General features: G+C 41.5%; 1 protein-coding gene across 9 annotated transcripts in view; it reads left to right on the plus strand.

The window, feature by feature from the left end:
- The first annotated feature begins 4,387 nt into the window (after positions 1-4,387).
- Positions 4,388-15,791, plus strand: part of TCP11L1 (t-complex 11 like 1) — a 35,411-nt gene continuing 24,007 nt past the window's right edge. For 2 of the 9 annotated variants that reach the window (XR_006784163.1, XM_045825215.1), the window contains exons 1-3: positions 4,540-4,889; positions 7,240-7,426; positions 13,746-13,878. Coding sequence is in view for 8 of the 9 variants with exons in the window: in XM_045825215.1 (XP_045681171.1) it covers positions 7,264-7,426; positions 13,746-13,878 (296 nt within the window). In the remaining variant the exon portion in view is untranslated. The other 7 variants (XM_045825211.1, XM_045825212.1, XM_045825214.1 and 4 more) reach the window with 7 other exon arrangements.

Genomic DNA, 15,791 nt, shown 5'->3' on the forward strand with positions numbered 1-15,791 from the left:
CCTTTTGTGTCTGAAACTGAGTTATTAGATGGTATATTGCTGTTGAGTATTGACCTCTCTTAGGTGAGCTGATAATTGTGCACAATACATTATTAGAACATCATAGGAATTTAATGATATATTATAGTGTTTACATAAGTATTAAACAATGATCTCCATAATTATAAATCAATAGGAGTGTGGTTTGTATCTTAACAGGTTTCCTTACTGATACACGATTTGATGAATTCGCTAATTACCATAAACTGTAGACAAGTCAGAAACTGAACTTTCCTAATGCTTTTGAAAACTTTACCATCCTTTAAAACTTATTGTGGAAAATTCCAAATAATATATATGGAGAATAGAATATTGAACTCGCATGCACTTACCCAGTTTCAACAACTGTCAGCTCATGGCCAGTCTTGTTTCATCTGTACCCCCACCCATTCCTTGGTCTCACCCCAGCAAATTTCAGACATCTTATAACTTCACCTATACATTTCAGTATGTTTGACTAAAAGATATGAATATTGAAAACATAACCACAGTATCACACATACACAGACCCACAATTCCTTAATATCATCAAATGTGCGGTCAGTGTTCAAATTTTCTCATCTTAAATGATTTTGACAGTTTATTGAAATAGGGATCCAACTTAGGTCCAAAACTTGCAATTGGTTAATGTGCTTCTTAAGTCTCTTTTAATCTATAAGTTCTTTGCTTTATTCCTCCTCTTTTACTCTCACATTTCCCCTCCCCACCCTCCCTCTTAGCCTGGTCACTAGTTCATATCTGTTCATGTCATGTATTTCTTGGTCATTAGAGCTAAAATCTTTAACATCTTTTCATCCATGTTAATAATTATTTTGGAACTACTGGACTGTCAAGATATATTTAGTAAATATACAAGCAATAAAATACAATTTGAAGTTGTTCAACCTTACAATAAAACCAACAACTTAAAACAAGACTGAACTTCATCTGTTTAAACTTACACCTTTAATGAAAGGTAGGGGAAACTAAAATGATGCACCAATATGCTATATGTCAAATATTTTTTAAGATATAATTGATAGTCTTTACACGGGAGAAATTCGTAACTTCATGTGGGCTTTTTGTTTGCGTATGCAAGAAGGGAAGGCAGCTCTTTTTACAATGAAGTGAAATGAAAGAGAAGATAATTCATGGTTTAAACGTGATGAAGTTTTCAGAAACAAACTACTTCAAGTGGTGAGACCATAGTTGGCAGAGCAACTGTGTGTGCGCTACCTGACTTGCAACCTTTATTTCGCACATATTCAAATGGCATGATTATTTGGTAGCCAAAACTAACACCTCTCCTTCAGGGCAAGGGAGAACTAGATGCCTAATTATATTCACAGTCCTAGAAAAAAAACAGCATTCTAATAATTTCATGGAAAGTCTAGTAAAACCACAGTTGACCTCAAACTTCATAAGAATAGGATCAAGTTTTCAGAAATACCGGTCATGTTTACTGCAAGCACTGTCAGTAGCACCCCGAATGCCTTGGCAACCCTTCTGTATCAGAACTGTCAAATCATTTGCTGTGTGCCCTCATTCACTCAGAATGCCCTCCTGGGGACCCATCCCCACTTATACACCTGATTTGCAGGTGTCTGTAAGACTCACCACTAACCTAGCTGAGACAGCCTACCTGTCAAATGAGAGAGACTTTGCACAAAATTATCTTGGCCAATCAAATTCTGTATATGAAATCTAAACTATGAGGGAACAACAACTAAGAAAACAAACCAGTCTGTAGTGCAGAGAGAGGAGTGAAGCACACCGCAGCAAGAAGCAGAGATGTGATGAGAGATCCTGTGTGACTTGAGATGATAGAGGAGTACTGATCTCCAGGGCAGCTGCCAGCTTTCTCCTCCCAAGCCCTATGCAGCCTTGTAGTGAACTCCCTTTACTTTGAGGCAATTTGAGTTTCTAGTCTTTGCAGCCAAAACTGAAACATGTGTCAGTAGGTTTTTAATATTTAAAGGAAACAACTTAGAATATATCAAAATGTTACAAGGCATTCCAAGTCCAATCAGTAGTTTTTGTATTGTCACAGTGTCCTCTCCACATGTCAAAATTGTTTATATGAATCCAAAGAAGGTAGGGCACTCTCACTAGGGGCCTGGAGGTAGGAGGTGGATCTTGCTAGGAAGGTGATTCTAGTCTGGCTATATCTTAGAATCACCTGGGAAGCTTAAAAATTCTTGCCTGGTATCACCCACCCTCCCACACCAAGTTAAGATGATAGTTTTAGACTGTCCCCAGAAGATTCTAAGGTGTAGTCAGGGTTGAGAACCACTAATATGGAGACTCTATGGTACATCAACCTGGACTCAGACCTGAGAACTGAATGTTTGTGAATCTTAGTTCCAGTTAGTTGAGTATCTTAAGGGTTTTTTTCCTCTTAGTGAATACTCATCTGAGGACGTATATGTGTATTTAGGGAAAAATAATGTGCTACTTAGCAAATGGCTTGAGGGTGTTGTATTGCATTCTTAGCCTTCAGTATGCCAGCAATAACTGCTCACACGTGATCTATTTAGTGGCATTTGAAAGCACCAATTTCACTCCATCTTGTTCTAATTCATTAGGTGAAAGACAATTACTACCTTATTTTGTTTAAGGCACATGTGATTTATGTTCAGCCTTAAAGTATTCCTTACAAATGAGCAGTAAGGAATTACACACCTTTTACTTTTTAAGATTAGGCACAAAAACTAGTCATGTTTGCTATCTTACTGCTAGAAGGGGGGAAGCATGGCTTCCTTGGAATAGCCCCATGATCATTTCTACTCCCACTACCTGAGATGGAGGAGAACAAAGCTCCAAAATGAGCTTGTCCTAACATAGTTTTCCTTTCTAGAATTCAGATGGAATATACGCTCCGCGGGCTCCCTGTGTTTATGGACTACCTAACCCGAGCTGAACCCTTGTGGAATTGTTTGCCCCCTGGCCTTCAGTCTTTTCAGGGCTAAAATCTTGGCTCTTCCCATTCACAAAGTGTAACAGCCACTTACATCTAAGAGATGACCCCCCCAAACCAAACCTCATCTGTGCCATGAAAGCTGTTACCAGACAGGAGGCCTGGCCCTGAGTGCGTGAGCCTAGGGCTAATGCGTAGAGTGTGGGTTCTTGATTTCATGAAAGAAAGATTTCCCCCAGGTGCCTTACAAGGGAACATTGATTAAAGCTGGACATGTAAATAAGGAAGGGCTTAGCACAGAAGCAGCAACAGGAGAGCCTAGGCTGGGCTGCCTTAGCTCTCAGAGAAAAGGGGGCAATCAGAGAAAAGGGGGCTTTGGGGACAGGTTCAAGGGAGTAGCCTGGGACAAGGTGCCACTGCCCCTTGCTCCTCTGGTTGCAACTATTGTGGCGACCCTTTGATTTTAGGAGCAACATGCCTGTTGGGGAAGAAGAGTGGGAAGAAAGGGAAGAGAATGGCGCCGGCTGGGTCTTTCGTCTTTGAGTTTTTCTCTCTCTCACTTGCAGGGGGTAATCTTAGGAGAGGTCTTAGGAGAGGAGGATTCCAGAAAATATCTGTTTTCCAGGTGTGCTCTTTAAGGGTTGCGGTCTCCACTGACGGGTCAGTGCCAGGGAGGGGGTCCTTGGTCATTGCAGCTGGTCCTGGTGTTACCCACCTGGTTTTGCTGCTTTTCTGGGCCTGGAGCTGAAATACAGCTGAGGCCTAGATGTTATCTGGGGGGATGGGGGTGGGGTTGGGTTAGGGGGGTGACCTCCACCTGTACTTGGCTGTAAATGGTTTGGCCAGTTTGTTTAGCTGTTTCCTTATTCACTTACCAAGGAATTTTCCTAGCTTCTCACTGTCCTGCCTCAACGCCTGGCCATCCACGCAGTGGCCATCACTTCTTTTAACAGCCCAAATGAGGGGAGAGGAATATAAAGTATGTGCACCTATAACACATGTTACACACATGAAGTAACATTTAAATTTGAAAACCTGGGCAGGAAGGCTTTGAACCCGGTTCGGAGAAGAGACCTGTCCTTTTCCCTCGCTTGCCAGACGCTGCACCGCCTCTACCTCACGCTCCTTTCCAACCAAACGCCCGCCTTTCCGTACGGAAACATGGCGCCTCCCAATCGGAGCCCCGCCTCCCGCCTTTGCGTACGGAATCATGGCACCTCCCCCACATGGGGCTTGCACCTGCTAGTTAACCACTGCCTCCCTTCCCGCCGCTGAGGAGCGACCCCGCCGGCCGCTACCCACCAGAGCCCAGTCCGGGGCACGGCCCGCTGCGGGCGAGGGACGCGGCCTCTGCGGGGCAGAAGGCGAACCTCCAAGCCCGCCGCGCAGCGCTCCCCGCCGCCACCGCGGCGCTGCCCCGCCTCATTCCCCGCCCCAGCGGCAGCACGGAGAGCGCCGACTCCGCGGCAGGTGAGGGCAGCGGGCACGGAGGCTGGAAGCACGAGGTGGAAATCACTGGCAGTTCTCGGCCCTCTTCTCCCGTCGAGTCTGGCCCGGGTGATGTCGGGTGGAGGCGAGGAAGAGGCAGGTACGGCGGGCGGGTTTAGCGCGGCTTTGGTCCCACCCCCCGAGGCCGTCCTCCGGGCGCGCCCCGCGTCCGCCGCCGGCTCCCGGCGGGGCCACTCCCTCCCCGGCCCAAACAGTTGTTTACGACAGCATCTGGACGCTGGGAGAGAGCGGCGCTGAGGGCCGGAGAAAGCGATCTCGGCGTCGGTGGACGGAGCCCCTTTATTTTGCTGAAAGGCCCTTTCTGCTGCGGAGTCTCTAGTGTCCCGCTTGGGCCCGGCGTGAAGCTCAGATATACGTGTTCACGGCAAGTGCGAGGATCCTCCTACTCTCGGTTCCCTTTTTAGGCGTAGCAGGAGTTGGTGATTGTTGAATGAATGAGCACGCTGTAAGTAATTAAATGCATCCTGTAGCCCTGTAACTATAAGTACCAGTTGTGTGCCATGTGTTGTTATGCACGCTCTATCGTTTAAACTCCCCCCGCGCCCCCTGCCCCCCCCCCCCCACTGAAGAGGTGCAGGTTAGCTGCATCTTAGAGATGAGGATCCTGAAGTTCCCAGCTAGTAGAGAGCCAGAGTTGGAACCCGTGCATGTCTGGGACCAACTCCCGTCCCTCCCCAATACACCGACATCACAGAGATGACACAGCTGTCAACGTCCCAAATGGGTATCTGTTTGGGGGATATTCTTATAGGTGTGGAGCCTGTGGAGGAGAATATGGTTGGTCTTGGCCCTTAAGTTAAAAATCTAGGTGAAGAGTTTTGTTTTGTTTTGTTTTAAATAAAAACTAGCCATTTTACAATCTGACCCTAACCCATCTTTTCATCTTCAGCACCTGCCACTTGTTTTTCTGCTCACTTTCGGGCCTCGCCTTGTGCTCTTTGAGTGAAGTGCCCCTCTTTTTACCGCCTCTCCCCTTCCAGACTTTTTTTTTAATTGGATGAAATCCTACTCTTTTCAAAAAGTCCAGCTCAAATGTCCCCTTTTCTGGGAAGGCTATTCCAACATCTTCCAGGCAGAATTAGTTTCTCCCTCTGCTATATTTCCTTAGTGATTTCATAATGCTATTAAGGCTTACGTTTCCCTGTGTTTCCGTGTAAAAATGTCTGTCTCTCCCTCTAGACCATGCCTTTTCTTCTTTCTATTACTATTCAATAAGGGTATTTTGAATTGGATTTAGGGCAATGATGAATGCCAGATGTCTAGTAACCAGTCCTACAGGAGTTCAGAGAAAGGTGCAAATACTGCCGAGGATGGGGAAGTGTCCTGGGAGGAGCTTGGACCTGAGCCGATATTAAAAGGATGGGTTAGTTTACTTAGCTGAGTATTAGAGATCTGGGAAGCCTGCCTTTCCTCTTCACTGCACAGAATGAATTACTTCATCCTTTCTGAGCTCATTCCCAGCATGTGAAGAGGATAAATTTAGAAGTGTTTTTGTGCGTCCTTTCTTATAGGATGTGCTGGTAATGTTATCGTTTGGATCTTGGAGCATTTCCAGAGGCAAATAGGATTTAGGACAGAGAGGAGATGGATGTCTGGAGTGAGATGCCGGAAGTTAAAGGGAAACTGCTTTAAAGCAATCTTCATGTTAATAATACAGACCTGAAAATGTAAATTCCAGTAATTTCATTCTATTTAATGGAGGTATCTAAAATTTTATATGATTACATCAAGTGATTCTTCTCTAATGTTCAGAAAAGAGTCTACCAAACCTTCCCAAAGCAGTCGACATTGTTTTGGATCCCTGGATTATCTCCCAGGTGTGTGATAAAGTCTAATTAGAGTTTATTAAAGTGTTTTGTGATCTTCAAGTGCTAATAGCACAAATACTAATTTTTTCAGTAGTGTAAATGCAGGAACATTACATCTTTCTTTTCTCTTAATTGGAAACACCTTAGCATAGAGACCCCTAAAACTAGGGGGTAAGGGCGGGGCTAGCCAAGGGTGGGAACAACTTGGCAAAAACTTATACAGTAAATAAGAGATTACTATTCCAGACCTTTATTTATTGGCCCAAACCAGCGTGTTATTTCTATTCTAATGGGCAACTGAAAAAATTAAAGCCCCACCCAACCACACATATTATGGTTATTTCCAACTTCCTGCTTTAGTCACCATCTTTTTTTGCTGACTGGCAAGGAATTAATAAAACTATTTGCCCCACACATTCTTTTTAAATGCTTCATAAAATTCTACCTTCTGTCTGTCATCGCCAGGTGTCCTATTCACAGAATGAGATCGGGAAGCCAATGCCCCAGCTCACTGTGTTCACTGGCTCCCAACATTCACTTGGGAGCCTGATTAAAAGCATTATTTCCAAAGTTTTCCTACCAGCACTCAGGAATGAAAGTAAAGAATTTAAAAATTGAATCAGTCTTTGAATTAAAATATAAGCAGGCACTTTATGGTGTCATCTTCTAACAATTTAAAGCCCTGTGTTCTCGTGACATGGTACTTAAGAGGGAGACAAAAATATGCAGACTTGCTGCTTGCTATCTGAGATACAGGTCCATAAATGTGATAAATAACAAGTGTCATTTTACAGGTATCTGTTTAATCATTGAAGCAGACTATTATAGTTGGATAAGATCTTAGCAAGCCTATCTATTTTACAGATGAGAAAGCTGAAACCCAAAGAGATTACTGATTTTCTTCGAGTCTCACTGCTAGCTACTGACAGCTAGAACATTTTGGTTCAATTTTTTTCTTTCCTAGGTTCATTTTTTTTTCTTTTTTAGGAAAGTGAATAAACTTAATTGAGAATGTCTGAAAACTTGAACAAATCCAGTATAAATGAAGCAGGAAAATCAAAATCAAATGATTCTGAGCAAGGCCTTGAAGATGCTGCAGAAGGCTCTGATGAAGCTTCACGGGAAAAAATAAAGTCGGGCTCTCCTAGCGCCCAAAGAGTGCAAAGACCTCACTGTAAGCAAATGTGACTTTGGTTGGAAGTGATACTGTCTTATTTTCAGATGATATTTTTATTAGGCTTCCTTGTGCACGTGGCCCTGAGCTAGGTTCTAATAAAATGATTAAATGCTCATTGCCAATAATGAGCATTTAAGAATAGCAACAGCTTCTCAACTTGTGGGTTTTCAATTGCATGAGATATTAAAATTTTAGTATAATGTCCAGAATGTTCCTGTTTTCCTCCAGCTTCAATAACATTCCAATTTCTCTGAAGTACTCTGAGAAATGGAGGTGGGAGAGGGTATAAGGGGGATAAATGGTAATGGGAAAAAACTACAATAAACTTAAAAAAAAAAGAAATAGGAGGGTGGAGTACAATTGCGGATTTAATTAGAAGAGTGTTTGAAAAGTTTGAGGCAGGTTCCAGCCAGGACTGTGCTTGTGCAGGTAAAAAAAAAGGGGGGTTTTCTGAATGGGAGTGACTTCACCACACCCTGAGTTCTTTGCCTCGGGGCTGAGTTCCCACAGGGTGAGGGGATTCAGATTGCTGAATGTATGTGGTAAAGTCACCTCAGATTCCTGGCAGGGAGCAGGTCTCTGAGATGAAAGGGTGGCAGTTTCTGCATGGATTCCAAGCAGTTGCCCCAGTTCATGTCTTTTATTAAGAACACTTAAGCTTTTTGAAGTGAGTCCAAAAAATGAAAGTTTTAAGAGGAAATGTCATAGTCTAAGAATGTCAGTGCTGATATTATCTCTCTAAAGTATAGATGATCAGTAATTCTTCATATTTGGAAGAAGTACAGACATTTTTGTGTTTGAGGTGTGCTTCTTTTAAAATTACCAAAGTCCTTACCCAGGTAATTTATTAATCAACGTAGTATTCTTCTTTGGGTGTGGGGGACACACATGTATGAGCACTTAATGAACTTTGTTCATTTGGCTTTAAGGTATCTGGACACAGGACTCCCCCAACTCCCTTAATTTTCTTTTTTCTTTTTTAAAGGTTTTATGTATTTATTTTTAGAGAGGGAGGGAGGAAAGGAGAAAGAGAGGGAAAGAAACACTGATGTGAGAGAGAAACATCAATTGGCTGCCTCTCTTAGGTGCCAGAACTGGGCCTGAACCTGCAGCTCAGGTGTGTGCGCTGACCAGGGAGCCAACCAGCAACCCTTTGATATGCAGGAGGACGCCCACCCAACTGAGCCACAACAGTCAGGGCCACCCTTAGTTTTCTCTTCAGCCCTTCTGCTGAAGAATTTGTCTTTCATGTTGACAGGCTGCTTTGGGAGCGTTTTCTGCCCCAGAACTCTGTAGTAGCCCGATCACATGGCAACGATGACAGCAGTGGCTGCGGTCTTGTTTTTGGCAGCATTTACCTGTGTCTGCTCACTGACCAAGGTCCACAGTTTATCAAGTGTGACAGTTGGGCAAAAGCTCTGGTTCCTCTTTAGGTGGTAATGCCTTCCAAAGCATCCTGTGTGATATTTGTCAAAGTTGATCCTGTGATGATGCGTGCCACCAGCATTATCTCAGCCTCCCAGGAGCTTCCGGTGCTTGCCAGTAAGGCTGTGGCTGTGGCTCTGGCTCATGTGGCCCTGAAGTTTCTAAGTCTTTCTCAGTCTGGATGCTGTGTCAGTAGCCAAGACAAAAGTTACAGCATTATATAGCAAGCATTAGTGGACCCCAGTTTTATTACTCAGAGGAGTTGGTGTGTTTCTGTTATTTTTGTAAATTTGAGATGATCAGACATCTGGAGATTTTTTCAAAACCAAGGTTAAAACAAACCTTGGAAGCCCTGGTGACAATCTCTGAATTTCTTTTTAAGAGATTAAGAACTCAGAGTTTAGTAACTCCTGATGCTTGATATTGATATACCACAGTGGAAATTCCATTTTCTGACAAATGATAACAGAAAATACTAGCTTGAAGAAATTTAATAGTCATTGTATATATAGTAAATCACTACTGAGTGCCTTCTAATTTTTAATCAACTTCAAAAATCAGAGGTATAATTTTTTAAATCCTTACCCGAGGGTATGTTTATTGACTTTAGAGAGGGAGGGAGGGAGGGAGAGGAGGAGAGAGAAATCAATTGATGTAAGAGAGAAACATTGCCTGCTTGCCTCCTGTGCACACCCCAACCTGATCAAACCCGCAGCCTAAGTATGTGTCCTGACCAGGGTTGAACCTGTAACCTTTTGGTGTATGGGAAGATGCTCCAACCAACGGAGCCATCCGGCTAGGGTGAGGTATAATCTCTATATAATAAAATTTACCGACTTTAAGTGTGCATTTTAATGAGTTTTGACCAGTATATTTACAGTTGTGTCACTCACTGCCATTACAATCTTGTGCTGCTAGAACATTTCCATCACCTCCCAAAATTTTCTTGTCCCTTTATCAGTGAATCTTCCCCTCCTCCCACCATCCTTTGGCAACCACTGATCTGCTTTCTGTCTCTGTAATTTTGCCCATTTTATAATCTAAATGGAATTTATAATATAAATGGAATCATACTGTATGTAGCCTTTTGTATCTGACTCTTTCACTTGGGATAATGCTTTTACGATTCAACCATGTCTTTGCAGATATCAGTAGTTTGTTCATTTTTTTATTGCTGAGGAATAATGCATTGTATGGCTACAGTACGCTTTGTTTATCCATTCTTCAGTTGACAGACATTTGAAGAGTTCTAGATTTTGACTGTTATGAATAAAGCTGCTACTAACATTTGTGTACAAGTCCTCACATGACCATATGTTTTCAGTTTCCTTGGGTGAAGCCCTAGGAGTGGTGTTGCTGGGTCATGTGCAAAGTGTATGGTTTACTTTATAAAAAACCAAGAGACTGTTTTCCAAAGTGACCGTACCATTTGCATCCCCACTGCTTGTGTACGAGAGTTCCAGATGCTCCGCATCTATTTAATACTTAGTATGATCAGTCTCTTCAATATTGGCCATTCTAGCAGGTGTGTAGTAGTATCTCAGTGTGGTTTTAATTTGCATTTCCTAATTATAAAAGAAAAACCCTACAGTTTTCTACCTGTGTGGATACAAACCCAGACCATCCTCTTGTGTTTTTCTCCCATGTGTTACCTTTACTACTCATGCGGAACACTTAACTTCTGATCACTAATGTGTGGGGTTTTATTTCCCCATCAACCAATTCTCAGTGATACCAGCTGGGTATCCTACAGTGCAATTGAATTCTGGCACCGTGTACCTGGAGACAGCATGAGATCTCTTATGTTAAGGCCTCAGTCCCACAAGACTGCCCCCTGCCTTCAGATGTCAGTTGCAAGCTCAGGTTATTACCTGTGCTTCTGACCAACCTGCTGTAGGTTGGAGGTTCCAGCTGTCACTCCTTGGATTCAGTTAATTTAGTTAATTTAAGCATCTCACAGAACTCAGGGAGATACTTATGTTTACCAGTTTATTCAGGGATATGATGAAGGATGCAGATAAACAACGTGATGAAGAGATAGATGCATAGCATGAGGTCTGGCAGAATCCCAAGCTCAGGAGCTTCTGTCCCCCTGGAGTTGGGGTGTATCACTCTCCCCGTATGAATGTGTTGACCAAACTGGAAGCTCTCTGAAACCCATATTATTGGCATTTTATGGAGGCTATGATCAGTTATTAACTCCATTTCCAACCACTCTCCCCTCTCTGGAGGATGAGGGCTGGGGCTGAAATTCCAAACTACCAGTTATGCTTGGTCTTTCTGATGACTAGCCCTCATCCAGGGGCTATCCAGGGGCCCACTCAGAGTCACCTCATTGGAACAAGAGATGCTCCTAGTGTTCTTAGCATTTAAGACATTATAAGAGATTTGTGCCAGGAACCAAGGGGTAGAGACTGACGTGTATATTTTCTGCACACTGTTGAGCACCTTTTCATGAGCCTACTGGCCATTTGTGTATCTGCCCTGGAGAAATGTCTGTTCAGGTCTTCTAACCATTTCTTATTTGTGTTTCACTATATCTTTGAGCTGTAAGACTTCTTTTTATATTATCACTGTAAGTCCTTTAGCAGATCATTTGCAAATATTTCCTCCTATTGGTGGCATGCCATTTCATTTTCTTAATAGAGTAACAGAACAAAAGTTTTGAATTTTGGTAAAGTTTAGTTTATCAGTTTTTTCCTCTTATATTTTGAGCTTTTTGTGCCCTACCTAAGGAATTTTCCCGATGTTTTCTCCTAGAAGTTTTATAGTTTTAGCTCTTATATTTAGGTCTGTGGTCCATTTTGCATTAGTTTTTGTTTATCATGTGAGATATGGCTGAGAGTCCTTTCTTATATATTGCTTTCTAATTGTCCCAGCACCATTTGATTTAAAGAAGCTAATTTTGCCTTATTAACCACGTGTACATTTATGTATGCGTGTGTGTATCAGTCTGTTTCTGGATCTTTTGCTCTCTTCAGTTGATCTGCGTATTTACCCTGGTACCAAGAACGCACTGTATTTAAGTGGTATTGAAATCAGTTAGTGTGAGTCCTCCAACTTAATTCCTTTTTTTCCCTCAAAATAATACTGGCTTTTGTAGGCCTGGTGCATTTTTATATAACTTTTAGAATCAGTTTGGCGATTTTAACAAAATCTTGTTGGGATTTTGACTTGAATTGCATTTAACAATAGATCACTTTGGCAGAAATGGACTTCTTAAATTTCTGTCTTGGCTTTGATTTTGGATACATATTATATTTTTTCAATATTTATGAGGGAAATTTTTATTTATTATTTTTATTAATATTTTCTGGAAATCCTTAGAATTTTTCTTTTCTTCAACTTCCCCTTATGTGACCAAATAAAAATTTTTGCCAGACAGGATATGACCAGCTCTTAGATTTAGTTCCCTTTTTTTTTGATAAGCAAAAGAAAAAAAATGAAAGAGGAAGGAAAATTACTTTTCACTAACCTAAGATATTTGTGACTCTTAAACTCTGTGCAAACCAGTGACATTATCTCAGTTTAAGCCCAGATCCTATCAAATGACTTAAAATTAATATTGTCCTCTTCTAGGCCAGTGCTTTTCAAAGTATGATTTCTGTGACCATCAGATTCTGCATTTCTGTGAGAAATTCAGAATCTCTGGCCTCATGCCAGACCTGCTAAATCAGAAATGCTCAGAGGCGAGCCCAGCAATCTGTTTTCACAAGCATTCCCTACCCCCAATTCTGTTACAGGCTAAAGAACTTTATTTATCATGGACTTTATTTTAAAAACAGCCTTACTGATATACCAAAAGTACATGTATTTATTAAACATGTTTAAAATATAGGAATTACCCAATGTTCCTTGGCTCAGATCACCTGGGGAGATTTGTATGAGACTTTTCTTTCTGGAAGAGAAATCTCAAACTTTTTCAAAGGAAAGAGAGGTATGGAGACCAATTGTGGGACTACTGCAGCAGCTGATACAGAAGTGAAATCTACAGGACTTGGATATCAGGGCAGTGCAAAGGGAGAAATCAGAGCTATCTCAAGGTTTTAATACAGTGTGCCTGCATTCTTCAAAGTACTTGTGGCACACACCCTGTGATTTCCTCATTGTTCAGCTTTAGAACTCACATTCTTTCCTGGTGTCTGTACAGGGTAGTAGCTTTAGCTTTGTATAAACACCTGGGCACCCCGGAGTACTCACTGCTGTTTTAATTTGGGGAAATTCATTCGTAGCACGGTGTTAATGGTTGAGCAGAATGTCAACTGCTCATGGAAGCAAAACAGGAAACCTTGAATCTGGTGTTTCCCTTTTGTCATTTAGGATGGATAGGAGGCAAAGGGATCAGAAAATAAACCCTCAGCTTATTGGGGAATTGGTAGACTATAAAAGTTTTTCTAAGTCTCAGTTTATTGTAATAATTTTCCATTAACTAATCTTAGAAAAAAAATTTAAATAAGACTTTATTTATTTATTGTTAGAGAGAGGAGAGAGGAGGGAGAAAGAGAGGGAGAGAAACATCAGTGTATGAGAGAAACATCAATCAGTCGCCTCTCGCTTGTGCTCTGACCTGGGACCGGACCCACAACCCAGGCTTGTGCCCTGACGGGGAGTGGAACTTGTGACCTTTCGCTTTGAGGGACAATGCCCAACCATTTGAGCTACACCCATTAGGGCGAAAACATTGATTTGAGTGTTGTGAGTGATTTCTGCTTTTAGGACTCTAGATTAAAAGAAAAAAATAATATAGATTTATTGCTTGAAATTGCCAGAATATTTTCATAAATAGGGCTATAACCAAAATTATTAACTGGTACCCAAACCACTTTCTTCTAACTTCAGTAGAAATTATAATCTAGGGAAGCAAGTCTCTTACACTGGGTTCTTGTTACAGCCAGTCCTCCTCGTTTTGTGACAGTAGAAGAACTCCTAGAGACAGCAAAAGGAGTCACTAACATGGTTCTAGCCCATGAAATTGTAGTAAATGGAGACTTCCGGATTAAACCTGTTGAATTACCAGAAGACAGGTAAGATGGTTACTGAGATACTTGTTTAGTAGAATACTGTCATTTCCCAGTTCTGGAAATGTTTTCTTCACTTGATCTTACCATATTCAAATACAACTCTCCTTAGTATGTTGTTGCTAAAAAATATTCCTATACCAAGAATCACTAGAATTTGAAAGTGGATCAAAGGACCACTAATCCTTCAAAATGTAAACAAAACGTATGGAAATCTGTGGGAATCTTTCATGTTAGTTTCTCCCTTTTCCATAGGACTTCACTGCCTCATATGTGTTTTCATCATGTTGTTTCATTCATTCCTTGTAACTGTCACATTGTGCTGCAGTCGTTGGTCTCCTTGTGTTCCCTCCCAGGGTGTGAACCCTGCACAGACAAGGACTGCACGTTACTCTCTGTATCCCTAGCACCTGGCAAATGTCATACCGAGTCTAACTCTCTGTTGACTGTAAGGTGTGCCTTTTAAAGTGTATTGTCACAAGAAAGAAAAAACATTGCCCCTTGTCATTGTGAAAGTGTCGTGGAAGCCATGGGTATTCTCTCACGAAGGGAGGAGGAGTGGCTGCTGAGTTGGCAGGCTCTCCTACGACAGCCTTCTAAATGTGACTTTACAGACACTTCTTGTGTGTTCTGCAAAGATGGTACTTTTTTGCATTAATCATGAAGAATCACTTGTTTTGCTCTCATGGTATAATTACTTGTTTTAATGAGGTGTTATAGTTTGGTATGTCATTAAGCAGTTGTCTCATATATCACATGGGAATAGGATTTTTTGTAGAAAATAAAGTCCTTCAACCTGTATACATGCTGAATTGTTATCTTAAAGTACTTAATCATACAAACCTTAGGAAACTTGATGGTGTCAGGAAACTAAAAATTAACAGCTCTGAGCTTTCCAGTATTCTTTTTATCATACAACACTATTAGATGCTGTTAATTGGATTAATGCTATCTGTCAGATTTGTTGAAAGTTATTCTTTCTAGTGAGGTACTTATTGAGATAAATCATTAACTAAACATAAGGTATGTGATTTATTTAAGAATATCTGGTAAATCTTTCCTTTATCCATATTATTTTGAAAATATCTCACCCTAAATCCATGGAGTTTGTGTTTTTGAACGTGATTTGATAATAGCCAAAAAGTAGATATAATCAAATATCCACCAACATGAGAAATAGATGCATAAAGTACGGTATGTCCACATAATGGAATATATTTAGTCATAAAAAGGATCAAGGCACTAATACATTTACATGGGTGAGATGCTTGAAAGTATTTTGCCTAGTAGAAGAATCCAGACACATAGTCCACATACTGTACAATTCCATTTACATGAAACATCCAGAAAATGGAAATCTATAGAGGCAGACTGTAGATTAATCATTTCCTGGTGCTGGGGCTAGAACTTGGCAGCGACTGGGCACAAGGGGTCTTTTTTTTTAATGATATACAGTCATAATTGCCAGACTTAATATGAGATTTTGAATGTTCAGTACAATTTTTCTTTCTGGATTCATTTTTCTTCCATATTTCTGTCAGTTTTAAAAACATAATGCCAGAAGGAGAGGGGCTCAATTCTAATCACAGCTCCTAAAAGCAAGGTCTTAGGAGTGGGTCTGAAATTGGGATAGACAGTTGCTAACCTTGTGTAGGTCCAACGAGTCAAAGCAGGATTTTTGATGGGCGCTCAGTGGCTGGAGTTGTTGTACCGAAGCAGGTACTCCCTTTTAAGCTGGAGTCTTATGGCCAGTGGCTTGGCTTGTGCCTTCTGGGTTTACAGAAATGTGCTGTATTCAGCTGGGCCGAGGGTAGGGAGCGAGGTGGCCAGGCACGATGGCTTGTACTCAGGGAATGATGTCTTGGGAACTTGGTGCACAATTTGGGCGCAAGGGGTTTTATTGGAGTGATGGAAGGGTT

The sequence above is a fragment of the Phyllostomus hastatus genome, unplaced genomic scaffold, assembly GCF_019186645.2.
Source record: "Phyllostomus hastatus isolate PE091 unplaced genomic scaffold, TTU_PhHast_1.1 phas_scaffold_585, whole genome shotgun sequence".
Taxonomy (NCBI): Eukaryota; Metazoa; Chordata; class Mammalia; order Chiroptera; family Phyllostomidae; genus Phyllostomus; species Phyllostomus hastatus.